Here is a 22,020-nt window from a genome sequence, read left to right on the forward strand (position 1 = left end):
CATCAAAGTTATATGAAACAATAATTTCAGCACGATTGCTACATGAGTTGTGATTGTGTGAGATTAAAAATAGGAGGCCACAGAGAAGTATCTCAGACAGATGTTGGTATATCAACAGCTCGTCCATATTCCGTTCACAAACCCTTTGCCTGACAGTAGAGCTTTTGATTCAACCATTTCTTGAAAACCATCCAAACCCCTTCGTCTTTTCTCTGGCCCTACCTAAAAGGAAGCATAATTTTTTTTTATGTGGGATCCAGTCTTCAGTGGTCCACACAGTGCCACTCAGGAACTGGCTCATCACTGCTTGGACCAGGATCTGTTCAGAGTATGAAATGCCTATGCCAAAATAAATCCAGCGGCATTGAATAATTTAATTGATGCTTATTATAGATAGGGCTCAACTCCCCCTGATTTCACAGGCTCGCTAAGCCCGACCCCAGGCGCTGGGAAAATGCTCATCTGTGTCATTTTGTGATGCGTTGCCTTGTGGATGTGTAGCCCGCTTTCTCTTTCACTTCTTTTGCTTCTTCTGCACATTGCCTCTGAGTCAGAGTGGAGATGTTACATTAAGGACAGTGTTGTTGAAATGAATGTCTGTAATAGGTTCGACAAGTTAAATTAGGACTATAAACCAAAGCTCAAATTCACTGAGACTGAAATTTCAACAAATTGATCCCAAACTTTTTCCCTTTAAAAGTTTGTTACCTGCAATTTGCTGTCACTTAGGTTTAATTACTGAACATATTTTTAGCATAATCAAGTCTACAAATACTAGTGTTTCTGCTAAAAACCCATTTTGCATGACTTTACTTGCTGTATAAGTGATGTGTGAGCCTCATTTACACTCAGTGCAGAGAATTTGAGCTTCAAGCTGCAACGTAATATTCAAACAGTACTGTACATTTATACTGATGAAGAGAAATGGATTTTGTAAATTCTTGTACTTCATGATCTTGGAGAAGTCCACCAGCTGTATTTTGGGGAAGTATTTAAAGATATCACAGTACTCTTTCCAGAGATGTCTATAAATACTTCATGATGCCAATTTAAATGAAATGATCATTAAGCACAAAAATCCAACAAACTCCATTGAACATGTGTAACGTGCTGGATTCTAAACGACTTCTCTCCTCCCTCTCTTCTCTGCACAGCGGTCCAAAATAGCAGTATATGAGAAGATGTGGTCATACATGAAATCGGCTGAGCCCTCAGTGTTTGTTAAGACCACACCCGATGGCGTAGCCCGGGTACGAAAGTCGAAGGGCAAGTTCGCCTTTCTCCTTGAGTCCACCATGAACGAGTACATCGAGCAGCGGAAGCCGTGCGACACCATGAAAGTGGGCGGGAACCTCGACTCGAAAGGCTACGGTGTGGCGACACCCAAAGGCTCAGCATTAAGGTGGGTGGAATAATATAACAATATCCTCCATGTTGTTATAGTATTCCACCTACCCTGATGTCCCCCTGTTATCATTCTCTTCTCTTCTTCTTGTTTTTTTATGGACACAGAGGTAACGGTGGTATGCCTTTCAGTGCACTTGGATACAAATGATTTATAGTGATAATTAATGTTTTTAAGTATTTTTTATAGATGTGTTAAAGAATTGCTATTTAACCGTAGAGGAATCCAAATCCAGACAATAAGGCTAAAGCTAACAGTCATTTCATATTTATGTCTCTCTTACTGTTGCTTTTCTCTCTCCTTCGATCTCTCCTTCTGTCCCGTGTGCTGTCCTACCTGACTGTTGTGTTGTCACTTTTAATTTAACAGTTCAATGGTTTTTCAATTTAGCCTTTTAAAAGCTGCGCTGTCACTTGTGACGAATGTTAATTGCATGATGTTTGTTGTTGTTACTTTTCTTCTCAATGACAAGTGTCCCCATCCCGCACACTTCAGTTCTGAACTACGTAACCCTTCATGCCACCTTTTCCAAGATTTAACACTGTCTTTACCTTATATGAGCCTTTTTTTATCTCTCCATATTCCTTAAATTCTTAAACAATTTGTCCTTTCCTAGATCATTCTGATTTAACAGATAGTATTCTGTGCATAAGCCCCTGCTTTGACAGTGGTAGTCTCACTACCATGACCTATCATTATGATGCTTAGTTCAATTATTACTTTGCATTAGATTTCTCACGGACCTGTGCATTTTCTTACAAGTTATGTTTTATCGTTTCAAGAAATGCTGTTAACCTGGCAGTTTTAAAACTGAATGAGCAAGGCCTCTTGGACAAATTGAAAAACAAATGGTGGTACGACAAGGGAGAGTGCGGCAGCGGGGGAGGTGACTCCAAGGTCAGCCTCGATGTCACCACAATCGGGTACCATAGTGCAGAGTAATCGGCAAGGCTGTTACAACAACTCAACCAAAACCAAACCAACTGTCCATCCCAGCCAACCTGCTGCTGCCCCAAGGCAGATTACCTAATTAACTGATAGTCTGACCAGGCGGTTTAACAGCTCAGATCAAACTAAGGAGCCTTCGCTTAGCCAACAGAAAACTATTATTGGTGGTTATTGAGACTGTAGTGATCATTTACTGCAAATAAGAACTAATATGGGTTTAGTTTTGCTACGGTTTGATGGTAATGGGAATGTGGCTGCCCTGCAGTTGTGAAAGGTTGAGCTTTGTTTATTCATCCTTACACGCCTGAAGGGCAGATCACCTAGCCTCAGTTGTTAGGCGGCTTGGGTAGTGTCAGATATTTCTTAATAAAGTCACACACGTGTAATTCAACGTAGTTCGCCAGAGAGTGTTCCATGTGCAGAAAAGGCCGTAACCTCCAGCCGCCCCTCATGAAGGTGAAGTTCGTTAATCCTGTAAGAGAGAGGGCTTTGCAGTACCTCAGCGCACAGCTGCTTCACATCCATGACACCGGACCAGCGGAACCCATGAGCTCTAAAGCCAACATGATAAATTCTCCTTTAATGGCAAAAACCTCAAAATGGCTGCTCAGCCGAGGCCGACAGGGAAGCAAGGGGAACAGCGGCGTCTTGAGGGGACTAAGCATTACAGGCAAACGTGAGAATTCTAATTAAACAAAAGACTCATGATTCATTTTTAATGGGTCATCTGATAAACCACCTGTGGTTTGAGTCCACTACATGCACTTCCTACCCCATTAATAACCCTGGTGTGACCCTTTTGACCACATCTCTCCCTCTTCTTCTGTGGTTAGATGATGAATGATTTTTCCATTATGGGAGCTAATGGCTCCGAGTGTGATACCCCCACTCACCCGTGACAACTTAGTGTTAATGTTACTTAGATTACGTGACATGAAGCATTGTGCTACTTTCACTAGATTACATACAAGGCACTAGCATCATATTCTTTAGCATGCAGGTCAATTTAATGACAAATGACACTGTCAGCACGCATGTGATGATATAGGTCAGATAACTGGCTAGATTACACACAAGCTGCAAGGTCCCGTGGACGGCAGATTATATAATTACACCCTTAGTGTCATTCGTCATATATTGGCCTAAATCACAGTGAACAGTTAAGCTGCTGTGACTTTGTTAAAATAGCATCACCATAAGAGGCTCACATACCAAATAATGTCCCACTACATGCCTGGGGTTCATTTCTCAAAAGGATTCTTTTGTGTTTGTATTGCTAACATTGTCCATGTTCTGTAGACACTGAGTTCAGGAGGCCTCCCTGTGCTACTCAGAGCTCTGCTCAGGAGCCATTTGAAAGTATCTGTCCCTTGTGCTGTCATCATGCACAGGTATGTACTGTCTGTCTGTGTCCTGGCTTGTCTCGGCTCTCCAGGACTCAGTGGAAAGGCCCCGATATGGTGGAATCAAGCGGCCTGGAGCGCTCATGTTCCAAACAGTGCACCACTTGGCCCCGTCCGGCTCACAGCTCCATGCTCCAACAGACAACAGGAGATGCACATAATCATGCACATGGCTGCATACACACCCACTCACACACAGTTAACACAGCTCTCTCTTGCCCCCAGGCACGACACCGCAAAGCCTAGATTGAGTTTCAGACACAGAGCATGTTACAGGGTAATTGCATTGTTAATCAATGTCTCTCCGAGCCAAGACAATGGTCTGGTCTTCACAGTCCGTTTCCTCAGATTGGCTATGAGGGATATACAGTGGTGTAATCTTCTCTCAGTGCATTATGCATTGCATGGATCCCCTAGGGGGACATTGTTTCCAGGGAGTAGTCAGGTCACTCATTTATTGATGCTCTATTTTTCTTTGCTTCCAATTTGCTTTTCACTTTCGCAGAAAGATTGACCTGAGCCGCAAATGATCCACTATCGCATTATGACTACGAAGTATCATCTTTTGTCTGGCTTGAATTTTTTTTTTTTTTTTGGGTGGGGGAAGTAATTTTGTGCAATAGAATATTATGGTAATTTATGTTGACATGCAGTATTTGGAGGTCGTGATATAACTCTTACACATATCAAGCGGCAGGAAACAGCTGCGTCAGACATGATTGTGCAGCTACAGGCGAATGTGAGAGGAATTATTCCGCTGATACTTTTGAGCTCTTTCCTGCAGCTCTGTGCAGTTTGGTTTGGACACACTCATCTGACACTAATCTGGCATAATTGGGAGATAAGGTTTTCTTAGCAATATGCTGGAATAGAACACTTAGGAATTAATTACGCTCTCACTTTTGGGCAAATACGAAATTGGTTCTAATACCTCATAAATTGATTGTTGTCATTGTAGCAATCGCAGGACTAAGCCGATGTTGTTGAAATACAAAGGTAGAGTTTTCTGTTTGTTAACACAAAGCTCCTGTTGGACTGGACTTGTTAAATGGTGTTCAGAAAGCCCCTGTGATCCAGTATCTGCCCCCGAACCCATGTAACCTGGTATTGTTTGGTATTCAAAGACTTGCAGATTGTACCTTTGAGTACCTGCTCGTCGCCCTGCTAACAGCGTCTGCCGATTACTCAAAGCGATATGGGCAGGCCCTGGCTTTAGACTAGGGGTTATAAAGGTAATAGGTAGAATGCCTGCTCTCTGTGATGTTGACATAGCCAGGAGCCCTGCTTTATCGCTTTGTAAAGTATGTAGTAGTTTAAAAGTTGAATAACATAAAATAACATAATATAATGTTATTTATGTTATTTCCCACGTGAAGAACTCCTGTAAACCTTGCAGTATTGAAACTCAGTGAACAAGGCATCTTAGACAAGCTGAAAAACAAATGGTGGTACGATAAGGGTGAATGTGGAACCAAGGACTCTGGAAGTAAGGTCAGTCGCTGCAGGTCTTTTGTACTGATTCCAAATTGCATTTTGACGTACTGTTCATATGCAAGACAAAACTTCTCTAACATCTATAGTGTACATTTTGTTTATTTGCTACACATATTTTTTCTTTTTTTAGTCTTTCTGTTTTTCTGCCACCATAACTGTAACACAGTTTCTACGTGGCGCCAACACATGGCACTGCTTCCCCAAATTCATTTTTTTTCTTTTATGCCATAAAAATGAGTCACTTTTTACTGCAATACAAACTCTTTTTTGTGACAACTGTAATGGTAATGCTGAGGGGAAATTGCCAAAGTGCCTTTCAGTTACACAATTTTAGCTGTATCACAGCAGTTAACAGTTGTTGATAAATGCTATTTTTGCTCATTTTCACTCTTGACATTCATGATACTCTGACCATTATGCTGCTGTTTCTATTTACCAAACTGTTAATGAAAATTTGATTTATTTGTGTTGTTACTAGTTTGCATTGAGATGTGTCTATTAGATTTTTTGGCTTCCTGTGGTGTGACGAACAAGCAATGCCTCTTATTGTGATGAATTACTCAAATCCAACTTCTCTAAGCGGTGAGAGCACCGTGGGGTGTCCTCCAATATCTTGTGGCTGCTCAGAGTTGAGGTTAGAGGCTCTGTTTGCACATTACAAGAAGTTAAGGAATGTAATAAACCCACTATTTAACCCTCTGAGATATAGCCAGAGCCTCAGATCACAGCTTAGGGATGTAGACAGCTTTACGGGTATCTCCATGCTCATAGGGTTAAAACTGCAAATAGTAAAACTCTAATGAACAAATTTTTAATGAATATGTTTGGTAGGTAAGCAGCAGCAAAATGGTTTGATCTTTAGTGCTTTTTTTTTAACTTTAATGGAGCTATCATTCATCTACTATGAATTTGACTGTACTGTATGACAATGTTGCCATGAGAGTTATACGTACATGTCTCTAAGAGGATTTTTTTTAAAGATGAGAGAGGATTTTCAGAGCTGTCGACCTATGCGATACTGACCAGCTTCCTAACATGGTCAAGAGCAGAAGCCATATCAACACAGATGTAGTGCAGGGGAGCGTAAACTCTACATTCACCAGTATTGACAGACAGACAGACAGACAGACTGAGCATTAAGAGTTGGCTTCTTTCTCCATAGTGGAGAATGGTTTCACTATGGCAGTCTGAAGTTCCTCATGACTTTGTGACAACCATAGGAAAATCAGTTCAGTCAAAATTATAGCCTTAGCAACTCATGACATCTTAAATCTTTTTTTGTTGCTTGTAGCTGTTAGCATGCATAATCTATAGCATCAGCAAGGCAGATAATGACGATTTGTTAAAGCAGTTACACTGTTGAAAGTCAAGGTTATGTCAGGCTCAGTTTGAAGGCTGCATTTATTGTTCTGCTGCATTTGCACCACTGCAAAATTCTTAACTATGTTATTCACTTTCCCCCAGGACAAGACAAGTGCTCTCAGCCTAAGCAATGTGGCTGGTGTCTTCTATATTCTGGTTGGAGGGCTGGGGCTGGCCATGATGGTGGCTCTGATAGAGTTCTGTTATAAATCACGACAAGAAACCAAACGGCTGAAATTGGCCAAGAATGCCCAGAATTTTAAGCCGGCTCCCCCGACCAACACCCAGAACTTTGCCACATACAGAGAAGGCTACAACGTGTACGGAACCGAGAGCGTTAAGATCTAGAGGTAGGCCAGTTCTCCTGCTGTCCACACTATTTCCCCTGAGCTACCGTGAGCGATGAATCATTTAGCTTCCTGTCATATCAGTGTGGAGTAAATAATTCATTTGTATGTGTTGCTGTGGCTGTTTACGGTTGTCATGTTGGACTCTGCACAACACGCATGCCCACCCAAACACAAAACACTGAGATGTAGTTTGTGCCTTGTAACGTATAGCTTCATGGATAGTGCCTCAGGCTACATGAGGGAAAGAACACAGTCTTGAACCTTCTGTGTATTGCAGTGTCAACAAACTGCTGTATAAGGCTTTTTTTTTTTCTTTTTTTTTTTTTTACAATGGAGGACATTAGCATCTAGCATGTTGTGTAATATCAGAGTTTGTTTTCCCAAATTAATTTTATTAATTCCATGGGGCTAACCTCAAATTTAAACTTAAATTTAATTTGTGTGTTATTGTTTTGTTTTTTATTTTTCATTTATTTATTATTTGCCACTTGGGGGCAGCGGAACAAGCTGTAACGGCTGCATTGCTACAGAGCCCTAGGACTCTTCTGTCGAAACTTATTTTGTATTTCCAATGAAAGCTCATTTGCCACTTAATACCGCCAGACTTAACTGGAAATTCAAAAAATAGCTTTATATAGAAATTCTAAACTCATTGCACAAAACAAAGAGGTCCATACCATAGTTAAGTCCACTGCTAAGCTTGAGTTTGATTGGATTAATTGCATGTTTGAGCTTCCAGTTAAACCCAAAAGTGTGACAAGTCTGTTTACAGAGAGCAGCTGTACAACAGAGCAACAGAAGTTAAAGGGCCCTGAAAACATATTTTCTCCATCAACATCTGACATGTGATTTTGTGCCAAAGTAGAAAAGTTTTTATTCTTGACATGAGTGACTTCTGTGTTTGGTGTTATTTGTCCGCACATTTCTAACCGGTTTGATGTGGGTAGGGCGTGTTCGGGGGGAAAAGTGATGTCACATAAATAGTCTGAAGCTGGTGACAGTGGGTGTGTCGTTTGTTTACATTGCTATCAATCAAGTCTAATCACACCCACACAATTCTGATGAAGCAGAGATGAATTTTTGCGTGCTAAACTCTGATTAAATACAGAACAGATCTTAAATCTGATTGGTGCAAATTTATTCTGAAATAATTGTGTTATTTAGATGAAGTTCAGATTTAGGACCATGTTTTCAGGCACTTAAAAAAAAAACACATTGATTGAGTTGACCACATTCACTGTTTTTTATTCATTTTGACCAATTCAAAGTCAAATATTTTCAGCCAACAGTGAGTCACACAGTATGAAGATGTGAGTTCTTCTTGGCATAAACCTCAGTTCTTCTCATGTTTGCTCTTTTTCTGTATGTTGACACAGGTTTAGGAAACATTTGCATTGTCCCTTACAACTGTGACTATGAAAAGACAGGATCACGGGGATTGAGCTCCAAGCCAAATCCTCTGGCGCGGACATGGCACGATAATCTGCAAAGACGACACGACTGAACTGGACTGGTCATGGGAAGAACCAATGCGGTTCCCTCCTCTCAGTGCCTTATGGAACTCTGAGTCCAATCAATGCAACTCATTCACAATGATATTGCTTTTTGCTTGAAACTCATACAAAACAGAAGAATGGTGCAGTGATTAAAAAAAACGAATATATATCTATACATATAATACATTAGACATGTTACAATGAATGAGAGAACTAAAGCCATCATTTGCAACCCTAAGCACATTTTGAAGTGCCAGACAGACGACAAATCTTATATGACAAGTGTCTAATTGGTTTCTTGTAATCACTATGATCAGATTACTCTTCATCCTTCTGCTGCCAGGTTTTCACTGGTTATATGTGTTCATATAAGTTTATTAGATCTACTCAGTGCAGTGTAAGACACTGGTTATTAGAGAATAGCTTTTATACTGCTGAGAGTCACTGGTGGTGACCATGTACCTGTTTTAAAACAGACAGATTGATCTTATTGGAGTAAAATGCCATTCAGCCCAAAAACAATGACGAGTGTGATGTTTGTACTCTAAACTCTGGTGCTGCTGCTGCCAGGCTGTCTTGTGTCTTCTGAACGTTTGATGGGACTCACAAAGATGAGAAGATGATCTGGTTTGGCTCTCGTGCACTAGAGAACCAGGTCATGATTCGCACTTCCAATACTGCCAAGAGTGTGTTTTGTATGACAAAAAAAGTGTGTAAAGCAAGGTGTTCATGCTTGATTTAAAAAAACAAAACAAAACAAAAAAAGAGTTTGTAAAATATCAAAGGAGCAACCGACTCACTAAGGTTCACTGCTCCAAACAGTCTTTCCCTGGAGTTTAGAGTCATTCAAGTCTTCTGTACATGAAAGTAAAACCAAACAAAAAGGGTAATTCAGTTGTAGATTAACTGCAATCCAATTAAAGGATAACAGTAATGGCTTTTAAACTGTAGAATTTTGGATTACCTAACTGTTTTCTTTCACAATTGCACATTTTACAATGAGCTGTGGTTTGCTTTTAATTTGATTTCCTTTTAATGAGCATTACCGTGTTTGGTGACTTCACTTAGTAAATGAAAATGAAAAATATATGAATACAACAGAAAATAGATTTATACAAGGTTATACCAGGGAGAGTCCTGAAGCTTAGCACATTTCCATATTGCTGTAATATTTTTTTTTTCTTTCAAAAAGACTGTGATTCCATAGGATTTAGGAAGATACTTATCTAATCACCTGAGACTATGGGCAGGTAGTTTTATATGAAAAAAGAAACTGACTTATGAAGAAAAAAGAAAGAACACCTTGAGAAATGTGTAAATTTAGATAAATGAGAATTATTTATACTACGTGATGAAAGATTGATTTACCCTTTTCTCCTTTCTTTGTTTTTTTTTTCTCATTTTTTTTCTAAGAAATTGCATGTGAAATCAGTGATGCTTGACGAGCTCTGCTACTCACAAACTGACTTTAGGTTTAACGTTAGAAATCCAGCCCTGGTTCTTCTTTTTGTAAATCAGTTTCCACCTTCTTCCTCTTTTTTGTACACCTCACCTTCTGCAAAAACGAAAATTGCCGGCCATAGTAGTGGGTACAAAAGAGCAAGAGATGCATGCATAATTTGCTGAACCTCATTAGTGAGGCGCTGTACAGAGAATTTTAATACATTTTGTAAATAAAATGTACAGAAAGAGGTCCTTGTGTCTGTGTTAATGCCATATCTATCACTTGAACGTGTTTGATTTTTTTCCTTGTGGCCTGCAGGAGTTACAGGAGATTGTCTGGGCCTCGGGTTAAACACACAAACATAAACTCCAGTATGATGCCAGTGGAGTATCAGTGGCCTGAGCAGCCCCCTGCAGACAAATGCACAAAGAGAAGATTTTATCCTATAATAGTGCTATATTGAGCCGTTAGTCTGTGGAAGTATGTGTGCATGTTTTGGATCAATAGTAAGCACCATCTGCTTCAGTCTTGCTCTCCTGCTGTGCATCCACTGATTGAGGGCTCCATTGACGGCTTTATCTGGCATGTGATCTTTCTCCCGTGCTCTCTTTTATAAGATGCTTTGTGACAATCAATAATGTATTATTATAACCAGCAACTGCTTACAAAGCAAACTGCACACTGTTGTTGCGTTGCGTTGCAGTGGTTTTAAGCTCAAAAACAGTATTTTATGGAGGATGTTTTCATCAGGATTTGCACAAATAAAAGAGACAATTAATCATTTAAACCTTATTCCCACTGTGTAAATTCTCACATACACAGTAAATCAGCACAATGCTCAATAGATTGCCCAGACGGCCTGTGTCATTTTACTGGTCTCTGGGACTGCATTGTGTGGTTAAATGAATTCTCCTTCCAAAGATCCAGCCTGCCATAGCTCAAATAACAAATCCAACAAACATGGCAAAAGACCAGTGTGTGTGTGTGTGTGTGTGTGTGTTTTTTTTCCACTTTCATTTTTGGATGCATACACTATGATTCAGGATTTATTCACTGCGCCAGTCCTGTGGAACAGACTCTGTATGAAATGCTACTGTACGATCCAAACAACCCATTTCTGACAAAGCATGAAAGGATATTGCTTTTTTGTTCTTCCTTTGCTTCACTGCCTCTCTTTTGTGTCGCTATTTTTTTTCTTTGTTATGCCTGGACTTTCAAACAGGAACAAGAAAATATGGGGGAGTGGTGCGCGAGGATTGTACTGCACTGCAGCACATGATGCTCATGAGACCATTGTCTGGAATTAGTTTACTCACCTATCAAAGAGGGCGTCACAGTGACAGCGTTTGTCCTGCAGAGAATGGGGGAAAAAACAAGAGGCAACAAGCAACTGGCCTTTCATCCAGACAGTGACATGGGGAACAGAAGTGTCTCATCACAGGGGCAGGGGAGCACGTTTCCTTCCAGCAGAGGACAGCTAATCACCCCCCTCTGTGGCACCACACACTTCTTGCATGTGTTGAACTGTGCGACTATAAGGGCTGGCTTCTCTACTAGCTGCCTCTTTGGGCCTGTGGCTGTGAAAGTTAATCTGATCTAACATGGGCTCTGTCACTGAGGGGAAGGAGGTTATATGTGTGTGTGTGTGTGTGTGTGTGTGTGTGTGTAGGGTTAGGGCTGTGTGACGAAGAAAGAGAGAAAGAGAGAAGAGGATACTCACAAGGCTGAAGAAGGACGTGTCATGGGGAGGATACTTTGATTACCGCCACAGAGAAAGAAAAAAAAGGGAAAAAACTTTCTGGTTCACTAGCTCCCTCACTTTGCAGTGTGCAGCAGCGTCTCTCTCTCTCTCTCTCTCTCTCTCTCTCTCTCTCTCTCTCTCTCTCTCTCTCTCTCTCTCTCTCTCTCTCTCTCTCTCCCTCCCTCCCTCCAAGGACACAATGAATAAATCACATTCCAACTCAGTTGTTCCATTTTCCTCTTTTCTACTCTTTAGCTCTTCAGCTGTCTTAAGTGCACTAGAGGAGCTCTGCACTTGACATTCAAGTTCTGTTGACATTGATCAACTTTCCAAACATATATCATATTATTAAAAAAAATACATCAAAGACATAAATACAAAGAAAGTCATTTTTTGGACTGAGCTTTTGTCATAAGCAGTTATTCACATTTATAGCTATTTAATCTGTTTGTCATACTTCCCTCATCTGCTTTTTAGAACATTTCTAAATCCTCTTCGCTGTTGATTGTGCTCTTTGAAGCACATTTTAATGATGCAAAGACAATAGAGACATAACAGATATGACACATGGAGTTCATATGTGATGCCTTCGGGGGCTTGACTGAAACAATGAGATATGAAAGAAAACAACAAATATTAGCACAGAAACACCATTAGCATCCTGCTATGAATGAACGATCATGATTTACACTGTTCATGATGGTAACACTTACACAGAAGATTTACGCATGCAATGTTTTGTTCACGCAGAATCTCATTTCTCCAGACAGTGAATGATGCAGGTTTGAATCACAGTGAATGACGCAGACAGCAGGAGGAGATTGCGTTGTTGTTTGACTAAAGCTGAATGAGCAGGACTCACTATGACGACTTTGAACGCGTTGTGATCGCTGGCAATAGATGCACCAGATCCAGCATCTGCAGAGGCAGCCGCCCTCATGGGAGATTTGTGCACTTCAAACTCTGGGGCTAAGAGTTAATAGAGAATAAATGGTGCGATATACAAAGCTGACTGCTGTTCTGAGAACAGGAAAACCTCAAAGAGAGAGGTCAGGTCAGGGTGGCGAGGCAGGCCATGTGTCTACAAGTAAGAGCTCTGGGTGTACAACAAATCCAGCTGTCTGCTGCAACATGCCAGTGACTGGATAAAGCACTAAAAGCTGACATACAGCTGTGTGTGCTTGAACGTTGCGTGAACTGCTCTTAAATCTGCTGCGTACTGGATGAAAATCTTCATGGAATCAGTGTCTTGTCACAAAGCAAACCATCTCCTTATCTTCATAAATGCATCAGTAACAAAAAGTCCACATTTAAGACTTTCTTCACTTCATTCATTATTTCCTCATTTTCTCTCATTTCAATCCAGAAAGTGGTAACTTGTGCTCAGGGACGCTTTATAGGGGATGTTAAGCCCATAGCTCAAAACACAAAATATCCTGCAGCAGTGCAGCATTACATTATTGATTGTTGACGCTCTGTGGAGATTTTTATCTCTTCCTCTGTTGTGACCAAAGCCGGTGACTCTGAGACATATCAGAACAGTTAGCATCTGTTACTTGTTTATGCCATTTGTACTATTTTGCTGTTTTGTCTCTGTACTGACAAGTTTCAGGCTGATTTTGCCAGTTCCACCAGGATCCTTAGTTCTAAAGTTATATGATGTTTGAAACCCTGCTGTCTGAATCCATTTTTATGAGACTTTCATCTTCAGCCATGGCACTGACTGGCATTGCTTATTTTACTAATGATATGTCTTATATTCTTATATATCATATGGACATGTTTACAAGGTTAAATACTGATTTTCACACTGGCCCTCAAATAAATTCTTTATTAAGCCGTGCATTATAATGTATTGCTCATAAATGCTGAATAAGAGTAGGTAGAATGAAGTGAAACCTACAGTATGGAGCAGCTAACCTGGCTTTCTTTGAAGGGAGCAAAACCTGCCTATGAGCACCTCTAAAGCTTGCTATTTAACATTTACTGTATTTGATTTGATTTGATTTGATTTATTTATTTAGCACAATTTTAAAAACAGTGCAAGGAGGGAACGAAGCCTGGAAGGCTTGTACAAAGTTCCACTCCCATTCATCATAGAATTACATTAACTCAAGATAAACAATGATCAATGTATATCTCATTTATTTAATCCACACAAGACCGAAGCGTGACAATGTTATGGTTTTATGAGGGAAATAAAATCTGCAGGTACTGCATAACAGCTGCAAATCAGCATGGACCAACATCCCTGTGGAGTATATCTGCAGCAGCTTGCTGAATCCATACTTTGATGAATTCAGAGGCTCTAATGGTAAAAGGAAGTCTTCGACAAACCAGCAAATGTTTACCACAGCAATCAAGTACATTGCATTGATTTATGCTAGATTTGGGTGTTCATGTGTGCAGTTTTGTAGTTTGATTTGATATGTGGAGTGCAGAGGAGTTGGCACGGCTGGATCAGTGAGGAATGAACAAAAAGTAGCAGGAGCTAATCTCCCACAGAGCTTCATTAATACGGCCCATTAGAACTGACAAGTAACTCAGTGTGATTTCACATCTGGATTATACGTACTGTAGCTCTTCTTTCACTATTCTTCTGCTATATGTAGGCTTCTATATACAGCAAAAAGATTTGGCGTGCAGCTGAATGCTGACTGCATGTTGACCTAAATATATTGCACACGGTTCAGTCTGCATTTATGGAGTGGTATGGTCATCAGTCATCAGCTGCCTCACGCAACAAGCTGTTTTATTTCTCAGTAAAGGAAATTGCTCTGTTAACTGTTTAGGTTGTGCCGGTCAATGGTCTTCAGCTTTGGATTTTACAGTGTAATGTGTGATCCAAACATCATAATAGTTTTCTATGATGTTGTAATTGCGCTTCACAAAAGCAAAAGGGAATATGAGTCAGCTGTGGTCCGTCCCTTTAGAAACCACTGATTGGCTTTTGATGAAAGTTCAACTGTATACTGTTGCTCAACTGCAGCGTTTTCTAAATCACAGTGTTTGTCCTGGGGGGACACTGTGTAATGGAATTTACTAAACTGTGGGGAATGATAACGTCTCACATTTTCATAAATAAACAGATCAGCCAATTGAAAGGTCAATACATAATTTGTTGACTCATCCGTGAGCCATGCACAATAATATCTGGGACTGATCTGGAACATGTTTCCCAATAGCATCTTGAAGCTTTGATGATTGCAGCACATATACTTACAATTATACCCAGATTATCCTTGAAGGAACAGTTCAGTGTTCTGTTACATTAACATGCTTTCAAGCTAACAGTTCTGTAAGGTCCTGCAGCAAACATCTATTTTCTTTTATTTCTATTTTCTGGAGTAATGGCGTTCTGACCAGAGAGTGAAGTCACACCCCACACATCATTCAAAAGTGACCTTCCAGAGGTTCCTCCTCTGAAGAAATCATCTTTTTTAAGCTCAAAAGACCTTGGAAAAAATAAGACCAGAGCATCAGTTGGCCGGTGGATCGTCAGAACATCCAAAAACTTTTTAAAATTTTTACCTGCTCCATTAATATCTTTACCAGCTCCATCATTCTATCACTGGTTTTATGGCCTTAGAGAAGTGGAGAGACCTACGAGCTGCTAAATGTGTCCAGCTTGACTCAAAACAGGTTTTTCTTCTCCTCCCTGAGTGAGGGGCTTGATGAATCGCTATATAATAATGTCGATTTTCGTTAGTGCAGCTTCAGTAGGCACGATAAAATTTGCTGACTAGTGTTACCCTTATTTGGAGATTGTCTGCAGAATGTTGCCATCGCTAGCTGCTAACTATCAACATTGCTGTGGAGCACATTTGAGCGACATACTCATGGGCTACTGGTTGTTATTTTTGTTGGCTTATGTGTACATGGTAAATTGATTATTAGTTATGCTTGTGTTTTTTTGTTTTTTTTTAGTATTTTAGTGTCACTGCTCCATAAGAGCAGCAGCATTTTTGACACTTGACAAGTTGACAAGTTGCACTTCAGTTTCCACTATTAAGACATTAGTTGTGATATTGCACATGTTTAATAAACACATGCACAGATGTGTGTGGAAACCGTTCTTGCACAATATAAAATTATTTGCAGACTTTTCCTTAGTGTTATGTGGCAGGGGTAGCAAGTAAGTAAGCTAATTTGTGATTTATAATCTCAAATAATAATAAATAATTTGTCTTCAGAGTGGAGGAGAAAGTTTGATGTCAACAAACATGATTTGCATACAGTATGTCTTGCTAACTGAGTCAGACACTTGGTGTCGTGCCGCATGACTCTTCCAGGGCTGCTCTGTGACTTCCAGAGTGAGAATTAAATACAGCTATTCATTATTCATTAAAGCCTATAGTCAAAGCTAATAACACATGTCTATAGGTTTTATGTAAAAGCTGCAGCCATAGTAGGCCTACTTTAGGCCTGTGTTTTCATTGTAGCTAACAAGAGAATATTTTGGACCAATGGCCACATAGCAGAGTCAAAACTCTGTGTTATAATTACAATTTTCTGCATTTTATGTTTTCTACTATTTCTCATGTTAACATATTTTTTTCATTTATATTAAGATACTATGCATACTGTTTGTTTATATATTATACGTAGATCGACAGATTGAGCAAACTGTTTCAAAGCAGGGAGGATTGTAGTGTCAGGAGTCAGGTGCTTCGGGCCCAAGTGAGGACAGGACTGGCTCTGGTCTTACTTATCATCTTGATAAACACGTGTGCCATCTTTTCCTTTCTGTTAATCAATGTGCATGTGGAGAGGAGGGGGAGAGTTCAGCTTCGCTTGTCTGTAAAAGTCACCGTATGCCTCTGACATACGGACTAAAGTGTCCGAGTCTACCATATGAGTCCTCCCCCACTCTGTAACTATTTTATATTATTTAAAACTCGACCAGCTGTTGCTTTGCTACTGCCAATGTGGATTTTATGAGTGTCGAGTAGATTCATCATCTTAAGCAGACCAGACGCCGTAAACCCTCCTAACAGAGGTCTAAGCTTGGCTCTCCTTCGTCCCCTTGCCCATATATTTTCCATAGGCACAGCTCATATAGCAGTGGCTCTTCTTACATGTGTGGCTCACACCTATATTCAAACTTCACGGCATCAACCTTACATTAGTTTCATAGAGCAAAAATCCTGTTGAGATACATAAAAGGAACATATTTGGTAGATGTAAGTATACTTAACATGGACATCCTTCAAGTGAGAAGGTCTATACCACTATATCTGGGTAAAGTAAGTTGGAGCCAAGAGGTGGTTAGTCTCACTTACTGTAGCATAAACATTGAAAACTGACTGGATTTAGCTAATTATGAAAAAAAAAAAAAACATAATGCAATAAAGCAAACTAGAGTATGTCCAAAAATGCCAAACATTTCTTTTAGGATTAGAGTGTGCTAAATTTTGGGGAAAATGATACAACACCCACCTTAACCATATTCAAAGTCAGAGAGACATTTAGGGAGAAATGCTGTTGCACTTCTCAGTGACTCATCTGTGTCTGACTTACAAAAGTAGGGACAACATTCTTACTGTCTCTTTGTCTTGTGTTTAATCTGGATGGTGTTAAATTCTATTATATTTCTTATAAATGATTTTGGCTAGCATAATAATTCTGGAGACCTTTGTTATTCATAGCATCCCTTTTTAAATTTTTCATTATGGTTCCTGCAGGAGAGAGTATTGATACAGAATTTTAATTAGTTTGTAAGCACTCTATAAACATAACAGGAGATCAAAGCACTTTTTTATTCACTTAGACACAGTTGATATAGACTCCTCTCCTCAGTATTAGAGTTGGGACAGTCCATTAGGAGCTCAGTGTATCAAAAGAAAAAGGTTTTGTCAGTAGCTGACAGTGCAAGTCCCATCATTGTTTTAAAATAGTTTACAGTTTACAACTCCTGCAACATAGTCGAACAAAGTACAGCCTGAGACAATACTTGAATAACAAGGACTAGCAGAGCCAGAGAAGTCATTTCATTCATTCACTGAAGCATCAGAAGACAAAAAACTAGTGTGTCTGTGAGTGAGCGTAAGAGGTACAGTAGATGAAAAGATGTGGTAATATTTTTTTTGTTTGATGTTCCTATTCATAATTGACAGCAGTTACAACATAATAGAAGTGCTTTTTAAATTTGACAAGCCCTTCAGAAAAATAAATAAGATGTATCCTCTGAATGTGAGAGCGGTAAAAACAAAAGCTGCACAAGGCAAACAGAAAGGATGTGCCCGACTCATTACTGCGGGAAAGAAAGCTGTATGTATGTACAGGATGAGCGACATAGTCCAGGTCTTTGAACAGGAAGTGATGTTCCTGTCACAGTCGCTCCTCTAGAACCTAATTAGGGCTCCAAAGGCAGAGCGGCTCTTTCTTGTCGTCCAGGTATGTAGTGAAGATGTACCTCAAAACACCTTTGAGCAATCATCAAAAGTTCAATCAAAGCTTCACTTTATATTGCTTCTCTACACTTGCCTTTGAACGACACACACTAGGTTGCAGTGGATGAGATGTAAAGTGCAAAAGCCATCTGTGCAGCGTGTTTTGCATAAAAAGCAGCGACTAATGAACCTCATTGCAAGCACACACATGAAGACAAAAAAAAAAGATCTGTTACATAGAATTTCTACATATGTGTTCCAAGAATTCATTTTGTTATCATTACACAACCATTCCCACACTGTAAGAACACCAGTGCCGTTTTTAATGAGATGTTTTAGTCCCTGCATGGATGTTGATGCTGCTTGATGCTGGGATACTGTTCGTTTTAAATAGCAGAGTAATGAGGCGCTGTTTTATTCTAATATTTTCATCAGGTGAAATGTGTTAAGTGGCTCTTAACTCTAAGCACAACAGTTTTGTATCTTAAAGGAGCTGTATGGTCAGGTTGACTGTGCTTGCCAGCAAGTGTGCATGACTTGGTTTTCTTTCAGCTTCAGAACCGATTCAGTCTGTACACTTCATGTTGCTGACACAAGAACATTATGTTGTTGTTCCATAAAATATTTATATCCAAATGTTTATGTATTCTCTTGTTGTGTCAAGAACTGACTGGAACAAAATAAAAAAACTGAAAATCAGTCTTGTTTGAAAAACTCTACTGTAGCGTGGTCTCAGACATTGTATCCACTGTCGTGTGTCCAAGGTGAAATCCCTGCCAAAATTATGGGAAACCTTAAGAGGGGCTATGATGGAAATACTGCCTCTTCTAAATTCACAGCATGCTGCTATATCAAGAGGAGTTATCAGCAAATTTTTCAAATTCACTGTCATTTCCTTCATTGACCATAACAGCAAAAAAAAAAAAAACACTTCATCTGCTCCGCCGCTTTGCAGAGCGCTATTCAACAGGGACCCACTGAATAGAAAGTAGCCTGAGAGAGGGATGGAGAGAGAGAGCCAAAACAGCAGGAGAGACATTGTTGTTCGGAAATTGCATTACAGGAATATGTGATATAACAATGTGAATAGGTCTGGTCAATATATTCTCTCCAACTCTCTAAATGTCAAAAAGACATTCTTGGTTACCTCATGCAAAATTGAGAGTGCAAGGAGCTTTAAGGAGATGAGAATTTCACTGCTACATGGAGTAGGTTAAAACACCTCATATTATAAAAGAATACAGCCACTATACAGCCAACCTTGTGGACTTTTCCTTAACACAAAACACTTCCTGCACTCTTGAGGTAATGAAGACAGGAGGGGGGAAAAAACTTCAAAGAAAGAATCCTTTAGGAAAAAATGTTTCACAGTGCCAAATTTATGGGATTTTTCAATTGTCTGCACATAACACCCATGTCATTTGTGGAAGGCTATATTTGAGCCATCTCCCTCAGCAATAGCTCAATTTAATAGAACAGTAACGGGATACTTGCCTAGAACACTGTTCAATTTGATTACGCAGTTCATGGGTACTGCGGACTTTGATAAAGGATTGATTTATTTTGCAGGGTGCTTGAAATAATAATCCTCTGCTAAACCTTCATGGCCTCCAGGCTCAAACTTTTAATAACATTATGAGAGAGATGAGAATAGTGCATCACTCCAGGCCTGGTGCATCTCTACTCTGCCGTCCCGTACAATAGGCTTCTTCCCGTTGCTGTTGGTGCCTGTGCATGATGGGTTGTTTGTTTTTGTTTTGTTGGTATAGGCTTCCATAAGCCATCCAGGAATTTGCCCTTGGGTTTAGCTTTAAAGTCATACGTGCACTTAAATAACCAATGCCATGAATCATAGTGGTGTTGAATGTTTAGAAAGACAGTAGATCTTTGTAAAGGCTACAGAATCCTTATAATAGTTGTGGGGCTTGTTATTAAAAAACAGAGGAGAACATAAAGGTTATAGGCTTCACAGGCTGCAACCAAATGCAAAATTAAAAAAGGCTGGTTTGAGGGCACATAAGGGAGACTGTGATATAAACAGGCTGAAACTGCCTTGAACTGCCACTGGGGGCTCATAAAAACTGAATGGAGATTGTGCTTTGTGTGAATTATTTAAATATTGAGGCCAAAGACCATACAGATGCTGCCTGCTTAATGAGTGCATGTGAGCATGAACATCACTGCTGACGTGACAAGTAAGTGGCAGTCAATATCTGGTCAACACTTAGTTAAAGGTGCAGAAATATTTTGGTTGTATGGATTCAAACCTAAAGATAATTTGTTTTGATTCTTCATGCCACTGTATATGTCTATGTAAAATACCGACATTTGGGAAACAATCTCATCGTAGATGAGACGATCAATACCACACTACTATGGCAAGCCATCTGACAGTCAGCATAAAGACAAAGGACTGAGTCTAGCGCAGCCAGAATTTTATTATGCACTGTCTCTTTACGTAAATGTAATGTGCTAATGAGCTTTAGATAATTACTTTGCTAGTGGGGTTTTCTTTTTACCTGTGGAAAGACTGATACTGCTCTCATGTCTAGAAGGTAAATATGAAACTATTTAGCTCTGCTTTATGAACAAAATCCACACACCAGCACATCTAGAGCTTAATACCACATATTACCAAAATGTAAACCTGCATAAAATCACATATACATTTCAAATTATGAATCACACAAATATGATACTAGCTGTTTCTCTTTGTTCCATCTTTGTGCTAAGGTAAGCTAACCTGTTACTAGCAGCTTTGAGAGTGGTATTAAAGCAGAAGTAAGTGATCCGGTCGTTTTGGCTAACTTTCTGTCAGCCGATGGAGTTAGCAGTCCCCGCCCTCGTCATGGATCTATTGGTCCTCGTCCCTACGTCACCACATTCACGCGCATCCCTTGGCTGCACACACAGAGAGGACCGCCCCTTTATGCCGTTCTCTCTCCTCATTGGATAAAGGTTGTAGGATACAAGGAAAGTTTTCTCCTCGGCTCACAGCAGAGCAGAGTGACTGACAGACCCGTGTTTCAGACCAAGCACTCATGTGATTGCCGTCGGAAGATATAACTATTTAAGCCCTATATTAATACAAACATTCCGCTTACTTCTGCTTTAATCATTGCCACTAACTCTCAGCAGAATAAGTTAAGTTATTGCCCAATGAAGTTTAACCCAGTTATAGTCTAAACATAGGCCCATCTCTAGGAAATGTGTTATGCAGACTGTAAAGCCAGGCATATTAATGATTTTTTAACCCTATCTCTAAGGGAGCGCCCTGCCACCCTGCGGAGGAAGCTCATTTCAGCCGCTTGTATCCGGGATCCCGTTCTTTCGGTCATGACCCAGAGTTCATGACCATAGGTGAGGGTGGGAACGTAGATTGACCGGTAAATCGAGAGCTTCGCCTTTTGGCTCAGCTCCTTCTTCACCACGACGGACCGATACAACGACCGCATTACTGTGGCTGCTGCACCGATCCGCCTGTCAATCTCACGCTCCATCCTTCCCTCACTCATGAACAAGACCCCAAGATACTTAAACTCCTCCACCTGAGGCAGGAACTCTCCCCCGACCTGGAGGGTGAAAACCAGATTTTTCCGGTCGAGAACCATGGCCTCGGACTTAGAGGTGCTAGTTAGCTGCTAACTTCGTCAAATGCTGATCAGGTTATGTTCTGGAATTTAATTTGTATTTTTTTATGATAAAAACTGATACCTGCTGCATATGTACGCAAAAATGATGAGAGCCATGAGAACGAACCGTTATGGCTTCAGGCCCTAAATTCAAACCAGTGAGCTGAGAGACACTAATGCTTGGTAGATGGGAACTGCAGGGCTGGGTGATTATTCTCTTTCCCTCTCACATACACATCGTCATTTGATCCAGTGTTCAAGTACTGATTATAGCCCCTTTAAGGAAATGAACTCACAGATGATTTCAACAAGACAGACTGTCAAATCAAATATCATAATCACTATCTCATTAC

General features: G+C 40.1%; 1 protein-coding gene across 2 annotated transcripts in view; it reads left to right on the plus strand.

Moving 5' to 3' along the window:
• Nucleotides 1–6,960, plus strand: part of LOC310992809 (glutamate receptor 3) — a gene marked incomplete at both ends in the record, with an annotated part of 75,624 nt that extends 68,664 nt beyond the window's left edge. The window contains 3 exons of one of the 2 annotated variants that reach the window (XM_083981011.1): nt 1,155–1,402; nt 2,188–2,302; nt 6,715–6,960. In XM_083981011.1, coding sequence (XP_083837137.1) covers nt 1,155–1,402; nt 2,188–2,302; nt 6,715–6,960 — 609 coding nt within the window. Of the gene's footprint in view, nt 1–1,154; nt 1,403–2,187; nt 2,303–5,132; nt 5,248–6,714 lie in introns of both variants that reach the window. The other variant, XM_083981012.1, reaches the window with a different exon arrangement.
• Between the last annotated feature and the right edge of the window lie 15,060 nt (nt 6,961–22,020).

Source organism: Trachurus trachurus (assembly GCF_905171665.1).
Source record: "Trachurus trachurus genome assembly, chromosome: 10".
In the NCBI taxonomy this organism is placed as follows: Eukaryota; Metazoa; Chordata; class Actinopteri; order Carangiformes; family Carangidae; genus Trachurus; species Trachurus trachurus.